Here is a 12550-nt window from a genome sequence, read left to right as displayed (position 1 = left end):
CCGTCAACTCGGTTCGTCGTGATGAGTATCGATTGGCAGTATCGATCGGACTCTTCGTCCTCGAGACCCTACGATTGTACATCGATTATCCTAGAAAACGGGCCGCAGCTGTTTGAATTTCTGGATAGACACCAAAGGATTTTCCAGGCAAGCCGTGTGATTCCATGCAAAACTCTGGCGACGTACGACGAACAACATAAAGCTGAACTTCTCTTCAAGGATAATCGTCGATCTTTCGCTTTTCTCTTCGTCGCCTCGTTCGAAGGCATACGATAGACATAGAGAAGGATCAACGTGTAGACTCGATTATTAGGACCTCGTACTCTCGCCCTCTGTTAGCCCTTCCACCAGCTGCACAAACAGCAGAACCATCGCCTTTCGGGATGGGGCTGAAGTATCTGCTATTGTCAGTGCATCGCCCTGGTGGTGGTCAGATGGGTAGTTTCTGCCCTTTTCGGTGGTGGCGGAGGTGGCCTTCTTTTACTGGCGATCGCGTTCACGATATTAATGCTGCGATTCTCATCTGCGAACCTGACAGTTGATTGCCGGGCTGGACTGGATGCGTACTCCACTGGAGCGTGTGGATCCGTCGCGTAGACATTCTCATATAAATTATCAGCTCCATAGTGTTCCTGAACCCAGTTCGACACGTTGGTCTCTCTGTAATCAGCCACAGCAGGCGGTGGATCGCGAAAACCAAGAACTTCGTGAGGAGTGGTGGTCGAATCCAGTTTACATTTCTGTGCAACCTGCCACTTTTTCCTCATTACTCTCTGAAGGTCCTTTAAGAAATCACCTGGAGGTGCCTGATCAGATGCGGCAAGCTTCTTGGGAGATGTGAGCCTCGTGCTATCCGATCTTCTCGGTGGCATCGGTTTTCTCTGTGGCAAAGCTGGACTCCCCGGTTCCTGCTGAGGCGGAAGATTGAACGTGATCTTCTTGCCAGTACCCGTCTTCGATTTGGGCGACGTTGGTGGTTCTTGAATGGTTACTCTACGCTGAGGCTGAGGACTGGAGGCAGCTTTCAACTCTGCTAGATAAGGAGGAGCCGCGTAATGTCCGGAACCTTGCTTCATGGCACTTCGTCGTACAGTGTCCATGTTCGGATTCGGCCTGATTGGTTGAACCGTGTTGTGTTGGTGAACCGTCGGATGAGTTCCATATATCGATTCTACCTTTGAGTTTTGTCTCGTCAGGCTTGAACTGTTGCCGTGCTGTTGCTGGGATCCATAAGCTGGCGGAGGAACGAATGGGGGAGGCGAGGCAAAGTTTGGCGAACTTGGAACGTACGTTGGTGTGCTGGCGCTGGACCCTGGATAGGAACTATGCGGAGAGGGTACCGAATTTGTCGCGTTGTTCGCGTGAAGAGCGTTTTGTGTATTTGAACTATAGCTCTGGTTATTCTGTATCGTCGAGTTGCTTGGATTCGAATACGTCTGCTGATTGGTCGACGGTCTAGATGACGTGTGAGTTGGCGTGCTCTCTGGAGTTACTGAGTTCGTAGGTGTGGATTGCTTGGGCCTAGCGCGTCGGATAGTTCCTGTTTCACCGACTAAAGGACTTGGAGGTGGCGGAAGAGATGCCAGACTTAACGAAGAACCCGTGAGCTCTGGAGTGTTGCACATTGGCAGTTCACCAGGTGCTGGAGGCGGTGGTAGAGAATCCAGGGAGAGGTTCGATCGGAACATTTCTGGTGGAGGTGGAGGAAGTGGCTCATTGTCGGATTCTCCTTCCTCCGCCACTCTTGAAGGCGATGGTGGTGGTGGTAACGAAGTAATCGAATCCATCTGCAAAAGTGACACTTTTCGTTAACGATTGATCTAAAAATGTTAAACGGTATATTTGTGAATTTCAATCTTTTGTACTCAGCAAAGCATCTTAAATTATCTTCTTTCATCAACTTGGTAATTAAAAATGAGATGTATGAAAACATCTAATACTCACCATACACGATGGTATCGGACTCGTTGGTGTCTTCGGTTCCTGATTCTCTGATCTGTTGTATCCCATTGGACTTGCTCGTTCCCTAACCGGTGTGCCAGGCGGTACAGGACTAACTGGAGTCGCATTGCCAGATCGATGATGTCTCTTCAAAGTTCCAGATCCATCCGAATCAGTGCCGCTCCTCCTTCGACTATGCCTTCTGGTCAATGTTCCAGAACCCGAGCTCGTTGGACTCGGACAAGAATCCGGCTCATCGCGAACTGTTTCACCTACTTCCTTCAATTGTCTCGTGATCGATGTTAGGGGCAATTTCGGATTCATCGAGGGCTTCCTTTTTATCGTACCTGTTGGAAACTCGCCACACTCGAAAGCTACCTACAATATAAAATAAAATATACTTGTAATGTAGCCATTCAATAGTACATAGGGGAAGAAATATGCTGTCGTCCGATGCTAAACGCTATCGAGACTAGTCTATCTTGACAAGATTGAGCACAGTCACGATTTTCCAACATCCACATCACCGATCTCGGATATGTTAACAGTATCTAGTCTCTCAAGAAAACAAATGAAATTACAAATTTGTCTATTTACCTCGCAACTACTGGGTGCTCCATCAGAAAGGCATCCACTGGAACTCGAGCTGCTGGCTCTGCTCAGTCTACCATCGTTATTATAACTTTGTCGTTGTTCAGAATTGTAACTTTGTCTCTGGCTGTCATACTGTCTAGTATTAGCTACTTCCGCGTTGTGCCTTGAATTCTCCGTGAACTGACGAGCGTTATCGTTGGTCGTGTTGTACTGAGTTTGATTCTGTGCCGGTACAGCGATCGAGCTAACGGAACAGGATCTTGCGTGGGCCAGCATGTCGAGATCCTCCTGGGCAAGTTCATCAACCAGGGTTCTGTAATTTTCCATCAACTGTCTTCCATATTTGGCCACCCTGATTCCAACCATCCATCGTTCCAAGGACGCGTTATCCTCAGCGCAGAGGAATTTGATGTACTTTGTCGATTTTGGCTGCTGCAATCTGGGATGTTTGACAGCGAAACAGAAGTCTGTTGGGGCTTTGTATTTCTTCTTCCAACCAATGCCGTAGTAAATTTGATTCACGTCGAAAGTAGCCAGACAAATCAGGTCACGAGCGGTGCGGGCTTTTTCCTTTGGCCAATAATAAAGGCCGGATGCTCGTAGAATAAAGTGGTACCTTTTCCATCCCTTTTTGCTGTCAGATTTCAGATATAACGGTCCTTCGACCTACATAATTAATACAATAATAAATTTAACAGTCGATATAAGGTTTTATTTATATTTTATATATAGGGTGATGAGACGTATAAATAAATACAGTCAATTTTTTATGGCATTCGTCGTGATGAACGACTTCATCCTATTAAGACACTATCTTTCTTCTTTCATAATTTTTGAAAAAAGAAAAAAAGAAAAAAAGAAAAAAAGCAGTGATCCGATAAGATAGTGTAATCTAGCATGTAATAAATCAAGAGTACAATATTAACGACTAATTACCTCTGGTACGCCAACATTGCTGCTGGAAAAGAATTCTTCTAATAGAATATTACGCGAATGATCGTCATATTCGCTGCTACTCCTATCGGATGGACCTAAAAGGAATTTCTCTGGAGTAAGAAACAATTGAGTTTTTTCTGGCCTCTCGACGAAAAGCAGCTTATTTTTCGAGTCTCTGGTCCACAGTAAAAGATTTTCTACCAGCAACTCGTGATCTTCGTATACCCTCTCTGAAAAATGAAACCATAATTACAATATAAGCGTCTGCGACTTTTTTTTACGTCATTTAATAATAAACAATACGAAGATATCTTTACCCATGAAAAGATCAGGCAAATGCTCCACCACCGTCCACTTTGGATCCATTGGCACGTGATTTTTGTCAGCTAGAAGCCTGCACACGTGCGCTACGCTCATTCCTTCGTCCACGAGCAAACTTTTACCACTGCCATCCAAGGTGAACGCTTTGATGAAGAGCTTTTGAACGCTGGCTTCGCGCATCTTTTCCAACGCCAAGCGGATTTTTTCTGCCTTGACTCGGCTTGCAGCGTCTTAAAAAGGAGAAGAAGAAATAATACATCAGTATTAATACATAAATAATTTATTTAATATTTATTATCCGAGAAGAACATTGGATTTTAGCGGTTCAAAGATTGGAGTACGCATCGAAACTCACCCATGAGTTGATGAGATTGTTGCTGAGGACCTGTGTGCATGGCGGTCTGAGGTGGTTTGTGCCCGGAACCGCTGCTGCTCGCGGAACTCTCGCTGGACAGCATCGACACCGTGTCCGAGAACGCGCTGTCATTGTCAGGACTATCGGTGCGCATAGCTGGAACAAATATTTGACAGCTGTTAAACAATGCATGAGGTACAACTGCAAACAGCTTTGCAATTACAAGTTTCGAGTAACTGTTTCACCTAGCCGTACTTGAGTGTTCTGCAAATTAGATAACGTCGGATAGGAATGTTTGAATGGCTCTAGCTATAGAAAGTAAATTTTACTGATTCAATAATTCTATTTAAATGTCTTCATTTATCCCTAGAAAGTTGATATTGCTGTACGATAACAATTTTATCTTGGATATTTCTCGTAGCATATAAAAATTCTGAAATACCATATCGTCAATAATACTACTACTTATCGATGAACTTATTTAACCAGATAATCTAATCACTCTCGAGTCTACTCATAGTATGTAAAAAATCGAAATTTCTATTCCACTTTGCGTTTTTGCCAGAAAAGAAGGCTACTCTATCAATCTATCTATTATTTCCAGCAACGAATCTTCGCGAGATAATTCAATAATTACACTGGAGTCATTAAAAGAAGGCAGAAAAAGAAGAAAACACTTCTGAGGAATTAAATTCTTAATAAACAAACCTCCTTCATTTTTCCCGATATCGGTATTGTCCCCAGCAGTGATTCTGGTGCTGTTGGGTCGGCCCTGTCTCTGCGAATCGGGTGCAGGCGTAGAAGCGATGTCGCCGTCGCAGCGGCGCTCCAGGGCGCACAGCTCTCCGAGGATAGCATCCAGATCGACATCCTGAGAATCTGCGACAAAGGAACAACAAATAAACTCGATTGATCGACTTAAAACCATATAGAACAAAGCAGCCGAACAGCGGATGCAAAGAAAAAGAAAGGACAAAGAAGAATAAAGGATAGATAGCAGATAAAGAGAGTAAAAGTGAATATCCCACGTTGGTACGCTAAAAGAAGGATCGTGTTCAACGATTACGATCGCAGGGAAACTGCTAATGGTCGGGACACGAATTATGAGCGATCCGACGATGAAACCAGTTCCGCGCTAATTACCCGCACGATTGTACGGTCATCTGGTAACCGCACGTTCGCTCGTGTTCCTCGAATGTGAAACGAGGCCTCGGACCCGCGAGACTCGTGTACCTGACCTCGTGCAACACAGAGGCGAAAGTCCTTGGCTGACGAAGAAACGAACGGTTTTAATTGCATCCGTAGATCGTTTGCCTGTAAACCGGTCGATGCCTGTTTTTGGAATTTGTTCACGCCGTTCGTGCGCGTCAGTAAATGATTTCCTTTTTTTTTCTCTTTTACCAATTTGCTGGCAATCGAGAAAAGTAACGTTAAGGCGAGTGTTTTGGTATTTTATAGGCTGTAATTAGTGGTTTTGGGAAAGTTGTATTTTAACATTTCCCTCGCGTATGTAAGTATAAAATTGATTATTCTTTGAGATAAAATGTTATGATACCGAGATACGATCAAATTTACGAAAAATCAAATTTCGGACTAGCCTATACTTATTTCGTTAATCGTCCATTTTTCACGTTAAATTTTCTTCCGCTATCTATTAGAAATCTAATTGCCTTCTCGTCTCGTTTCGTGGATCGATACTTTTAATCGTTTCGGTCGATTAATATATTTCAACTTTCGTTACTCCGAACAGTACCTCTGCTAAGAAACAAAGAGAAGAATAACGAGTATCGTGTTCTTTACGTTTCTACGATACGACGCGACGGTCATACGTTCGAACGGTAATAAGTTCGTCTGAGCTAGCGAACGTCGTTTCCGTGTTGCCATTTGTACATCCTTCGTCGTTTATTTTTCAACGATTTTTGCTGTAATGATCCTCCAGGAAATATCGCATACGAAACGTAGAAGGTACAGTCCTCGAGACTCGAATATCCTCGTTCGTATAGCGCAATAATTATCGTGGATCGTTACCCGCGCGTGATAATATCGACTTCGTTAAGATAATTAACGAAATTAGCTCATAGTCGGTAAAGGCAAGAGTCGATTTCTTTACCCGATGGAAATTATTTAAACGGATTATGCAACCGACATTCGTAACTAGCCACAAAATCCTTATCGTTTATCATTTCTAAGGTGATTCTTTGAAACATAACTTTCAATTTCTCGTTTCGTTTTTATTTGCCATTTGAAATCCACTCTTTAATCTATCCTATTTAATATATAACAAAGCGTGTAATTGTGGAACAAAAAATTCAAAAGAAACGATTTAAAAATTTGCCACGATTATTTCGCCATGGAAAAAGATCACATTCGTCGAGTGTTCTCCTTTGATAATACGACTCGCAATTAGCGAATAGCAACTGAGAATGAAATTCTTGCGAATCGTCCGAAGACGACAGACATTCCACCGCGAGCATCACGAGTGCAACTAAGGGCACGTGTGCAGGCACTCTAAATACTGGAAACCCTTTCCAGCGTTTTACCTGAAACGAATACGCGATACGCGTTGTATCTTAAACAAGCTTGGTATATCGGCGTAAAAGATCCGACGAACACGGATTATCGAGGTGATCAGTTACTTGCGAATTAGTGTCAAGATCGCTTCTAATTCGGATCGTACGGTGTCGAGCTAATGGAGCAGAAAAATAAATAAGCCAGGCAATAGACATTGTTACTTGCTGTTATTGCGAAATTTATTTTTTCCATTAATTTATGTCCCAATGCTATTGCAACGAACATTAAATAGTTCTTTAAACGAGTAAGGAGTTTTATATGAAGATATATATATTAATTTCCTTTTTAGACGTTTTTAATACATGTGTACTTTATACACATGCAATCAAGTCATTAGCTACGATCTAAAGATATTATTTTGCAGACAGTATCTAGATCACTCAGGTCGTTTGCTTTTTTTTCTTCGAACAAAAGGCAAACCCATTTGCTGAACACAGAGTATACATATCAGCAGCATTCAGAAACTCCATCAAAGGTTGACAGTACGAATGACAGAGTCGATATGGAATGTGACGGTATCTTGTTCGGGATTGTCGAGCTACGCGAATGAACGCGAATCTGCGCGTCGGCTACCACGAATAGGAAACCCAAGAAACTCGGACTAACTTTATCAATCGGATTCTCATTCGTGGCTCGCATCGAATTTCTAACGTGCTGACGTTCAACTTCTTGGTAGTGAAAAGAACCCGATGCGCTTCTACATCACGTAAACGTACAATGCATTTTATAAAACAATATACTTTTTATTCTTCGATTTTTATTATCTCGTCGGAAGTGAATTATAGAAAAAATTGCGATTATCTTAAACTGTACACAATTTTCTACTTATCCCAAGTAACTATATCGTTTCATTTTATTTTAAACAAATATAATTACAAAAATAATATTTAATCCCTCCTTTCGTGTCTTCTTTTCTACAGTATCGCGCAAATGTTTCATACGTTTGAATTAAATAATACGAATATAAAATACGACGAAACAAATGACGCGAAAACCTTCCCATTTCACGGTGCATTTGATAGAACTCCTAATGATAGGGAAAACTACCTTGGGAGGTTAAATCTTTGACGCTGGCTGTAATTCAGACCATGGGTCGCTAATCACCGATTGTTAGCCGAAAACTAACCATTCACAGTTTCCGAATACTCATCTGCTTAACAATGAGGTCCAATTGTTGGCAGACTTAACATCGTCGATCAGCCAAGAACCAATGCTTCTGCACGGCAGGTTCTGACCAACGAACGATAACAATGGGAACGGAAGTTCCACGGAGGGTACTTTATGCGAGCTGGGGGAAACTCGGTGGAAAATGGCGTGCAGAAAGCTTCTTACGTTATCTATGATAACGTTTCATTGGTAATCCTCCTCGAACTAGTTTAAACGAGCGTTGAAAACGAGTAAAGCACAATTGTCCCTAAGGTAGACGTTTCAGTAGTGTTCTAGATAGGAATGGAACTTGTACGAAGGAAAATCGAGCCGAGTAAGTCGTACGATACATTTTGAAACTTTGATAATTATCATGTTATTCGTTGCTCTGTTAATATACAATTTCCTTCGTTCATGCTTAATCTTATTTCGTTTTACGACGCTACTTAAGAAAATATATGAGAACAGATATGTGTATACGAAAATGCAACGTTCCTCGAAGAATGCTCATTAATGTTTCCACAAATGAGTGTCGTTAAACTCTTTTTTATATCCATTTACACAAGGAAGCTATTACGTATAACTTAGCAATTTTACCCGCTGCTTTATTACGTTTTTCATGGTCATCGAGGATGCATGTGTATTGAATATTAATATAGTTTGAAATTATTCAAATGAGATATAATTGAAAAAAGAAATATTACAAATAAAAATGATGAAAGATTGGAACGCTATTGCGATCTCTTCGAATAGGTTTAATAAACCTTGAGGATTAAGTTTTAAATTTCTACAATGGAACCAATTAAATTTTGTTATACAGTCGAGTACAATGATTTTAATACGACGCTTTTAAACGAATAAATAACCCATATACGTGTAAAATAAATCTGCTTCAATTTTCGATCAGAGCGTACGGTAACAAAATATTAAATTGATAGAATTAAGCAAATATTTTTAGAAACGTTAGACCACATTGATCGTCAGGTTACTGGTAAGTTTAGACTCGTGAAGCTAAATATACGAAATCTTAGTCGATGATATATCAAATTGCGTGCCTGGAAGCCATCAGCAAAACGGGGGTGCATAATTTTCCTTTCGATGATTATTGATCTTTATGAATACTATGCGCAAAAGGAACAGACGGTATTTACTATTCGTGATTACAATTTTACCTTGCAAACAATTATTAAACATTACTTAAAAACAACTGATAGACAAATTCTTTTCTTTTGTTACAGAATTGTATAGAATCATCGATTCGTTCACGTTCGATAAAACGTTAAACCTAAAATCTATAACAAAGAGGCTAACCTATTCAAAGGCTAGTGGTGACTGAAACACGACCAAACTCGATTCAACGGCATGTTTCGAACGAAAACGAAACCGTGACGAGCTCGCGATAGCACTTTCCACGTTTACAAACGATGAAATAACCCGGGAAAACGAGCGAGCCTCGTAACTCGCGAATATGCCATGGATTACCGTTAGTCACGCGTCTACCACCGTTTCATGGCGTCCGATGGAACACGAGAAACGTCCAATTTGTATTCCCAGAAGGATCCACGGTCGACACAGAGGTGATGCACGTGAGTCGGTGGAGTTTTCGAGTCGCGTTAATGCCCAACCACGTTCGCGCGCGATCCTCCTCGACGATACGACACGTATCACGTATCTCTCATAGCCTCTCTGCTCGTACAGGGACGAGGAAACTATAAAATTTTTAGGGAGTCCGGGGGCGAAACGCGTCATCCATTCAACGTGTGAACGCACCGAGCTGACTTTACAGTCTGTGCACACTTTCTGTGCACCTGAATAACAGACGATTCTTACTGGTTTTCGTTTATGGTAGAGAACTGCGCTTACTTTCCTTTGCAAATGAACAAATTTACTTATTTCGCTCGAGTTAAATAACACGTTAATAACACGTTTGTAAAGCGATTAGATCGATACGCTTGAAATATAGATCACAATATCTGGAGCAACATGCCTTTTTGATCGTGATTAGGATCTTCCGATTAAAAGCTGAAATGAATGAAACGATCGTAACAATTGGCATGCATAACAATTCTACGAAAGACCCGGCTACTAAGGCCAGCGACGCGTTGAAGGCGATCGACAAAATGGCCTGAAACAAACATCGAAAAGAGTATCCTTATCACAATGAAAGTGATCTCGAAATTCAAACAGAATTCGTTCCTGGAGCCACCGGCAAGCCTACTTTCTATCTGCTTTCTCGCGTATTATCACGCGGACAAAGCCAAGTGTGTAATTTCAGCGTTCGTCTGCGAGCGATCATCTCTAATCTAAAGATCCTTAATTGGATATAACGTGAGCCAACGTACCTTTGCTGGCCAGATAACCCAGTATACTCTCGTTGCTTCCGAAATTCGCGAGCATGTTTCGATCGACAAGGAACGATATCCTTTCGTCAAAGTCGATCAGCGGCTAAAATCCATGAAATCCATGGTACAAAACAAGGAACAAATTTCTCGTACTACGTATGTACAGGGTCGTAACGTTGTCAACACTCCAGGTTACTGATCGCTGTTTATAAACAGCCAGCAATCTTTGTAGTATCTTGTGGTTCACAAATTGATCGGTTTATCAAGCACTCGATATAAACTGGCGAAAGAAAAGTTTCGACCACGCTGTTAATTCGATTAATTTGGCAAGAACGTGATTTATTATCGCGCGGAATTAAACGCAAAGATTAGAAATCGACGAAGCTTCGCGTCCAAGTGTATCAACGATCGATACCGAGAGGATTACGCGAGATAATCGAGGTACGGAAGGGGCAACAGACCACGAGATTCGCGACACAAACGCATGATGTTTACGGCGCGTGCGACGGCGCTCGACTAAAGGCCTTAAGGTGAACACACTTGCCTCTTGCCTCGAGAGTTTTCCGCGCGGACGCGCTCCACGCTTGCGTGTAGGTGTAGCCTCGCAGCTCGTACGTGGTATGTCTCCGCCGCGGTAAAGAGGGTTGGACGTGCACAGAGAATTACGCAAACGTCCATTAGGCTGCCTATTAGCGTTAAAAATTATTTCACGCGATCATTGGCTTGAACGAAAGCACCAAGGAGGAAAGAGAAAAGAGGAGGAGTGTGGTATAAATTATGAATTAGTGAATTTTGAAACGGAGATTAAGAATTAAAAATGGTCACACGTTCCGATTCTTTTGAATCGAATTTAATATTGCCGTGCCGAGTCTGGTTCTTCGGATCGTTACTTGAGCGATGTCAATCTTTCGTTTAAGGATTACAGTCTTTTGATTTAATATTCTCCGCATTTCATTGAGTCGTGATTCGTATTGTATTCGTTGATCAAATGTAACTAAGAATCACCGAACGTGAAAGTGCTAATACGTTTTATAGCACGGCATAAAATGTAACAGCCCGTGAAAGCTGTTGTACGATAACCACTTTATTAAGCGGATCAATTTATAGTTGTAATCTCAACTACGATCTGATCGAATAAAACTGATATTTTCACTGTATTTACGTTTAAAGGAGGAAGTGAACATACCCATATATTTCCTTCGAAAATTACAAGCAAATGTCCAGCATTTATAAATTCTCAACTTCCTTCTCCAATGGAAAGTGTTTTTAAAGTCAAAGCTACGTCGAAACAAACACCCTTTGGTGCCATAACCGGAATGTCTACTTCTGCTTTCCTAATTAACAAAAACTTTCTGCATTAAGTACTTCTGTTCCTTTAATATTCGCACCCATACTCTATAAGCACGCGGAAACTCAATTTCCTAATTACTTTAAACTCCACCCACGCCCTGCCGCTTCACCAGCAACCGACAAATTCCCTCAAACGCAAGAATACGCCTCGACAAGTTTCTATACCAAACGAGAGTTTCGCTGACAGTTACTATTAGGTTGTATAACAAGTTCATTCACCTTTCGATATTATTTTAATATCACAACCAATATCATCGATAATCGACGTCCGTCGATCTTCGAGAATCGTCTGATCTAATCGTCCCAGTTTTCTCAACGCAATGATCAGACGATTATACGATGAGAATTACTCGGAAATAGGGAAACGTCGTTCAAGCCGATTAAATTGCACTCTTCAGGCGGTGTGCATGGATGAGCTTCGTTCGTTGCCGCGTATGTAGAAGCAGACACAGTCGACACGGAGAACGAGAGAGTTCACGGACCGGGCAGAAGATTCGTATTGATTGAAGTGTGGGCGCCAACGGGCGATTTGATAAATTACAATCGACGCCATCCAACGCAACGCTCGTGTGGATCGTTTCTCCGTTGGATTTACAACTAATTCGCGTTGTAATTCGTGCCGCCAGGACCGAGTTCCAGCGTGTCAAACGTGTCGGGAACAACGGAGGAAACAAAGGGTGGACGGTGATTAATGCGGTTCGATACTGTTATCGCCGTCTTGCGACCGTGTCAGAGCTTCTTCTTCCCTTTCTCGTTCAAACGAGCCTCGAACAGCGGTATCGACATTTTCTATGCGCTTTACGTAACATTCGTCTGTTCCGCGTGGTTTTCTTCGACGAAACTGCGTAGCTACCATGCGAGACGTTTCCTATAGACGTATATATTTTCAGTTAATTTGTAAATTCGATATACCTCAAATAAGTTACGAATTTAACGATTGTAAATGTTTAGGGAATGCGTGTAATTAAAGATTCTGCAAATATGTTCAATCACT

At 41.9% G+C, this 12550-nt stretch overlaps 1 protein-coding gene across 5 annotated transcripts in view; it reads right to left on the bottom strand.

The window, feature by feature from the left end:
• Window positions 1-12550, bottom strand: part of LOC100643056 (amyloid beta A4 precursor protein-binding family B member 1-interacting protein) — a 152988-nt gene that overhangs the window by 4993 nt on the left and 135445 nt on the right. For 4 of the 5 annotated variants that reach the window (XM_003399650.4, XM_020865702.2, XM_012314846.3 and 1 more), the window contains 7 exons: window positions 4856-5026; window positions 4148-4303; window positions 3789-4022; window positions 3472-3701; window positions 2539-3201; window positions 1945-2319; window positions 1-1787 (listed from right to left, as the gene is read on the bottom strand). The exon at window positions 1-1787 is cut by the window's left edge and continues 4993 nt beyond it. In XM_003399650.4, coding sequence (XP_003399698.2) covers window positions 408-1787; window positions 1945-2319; window positions 2539-3201; window positions 3472-3701; window positions 3789-4022; window positions 4148-4303; window positions 4856-5026 — 3209 coding nt within the window. In that variant the 3' untranslated portion in view covers window positions 1-407. Of the gene's footprint in view, window positions 1788-1944; window positions 2320-2538; window positions 3202-3471; window positions 3702-3788; window positions 4023-4147; window positions 4304-4855; window positions 5027-10206; window positions 10707-12550 lie in introns of those variants that run through there. The other variant, XM_012314847.3, reaches the window with a different exon arrangement.

The sequence above is a fragment of the Bombus terrestris genome, chromosome 12 (assembly GCF_910591885.1).
Source record: "Bombus terrestris chromosome 12, iyBomTerr1.2, whole genome shotgun sequence".
NCBI lineage: Eukaryota > Metazoa > Arthropoda > Insecta > Hymenoptera > Apidae > Bombus > Bombus terrestris.
Note: the sequence above shows the minus strand (reverse complement) of the source record. Positions and strands in the feature narration are given on the sequence as shown.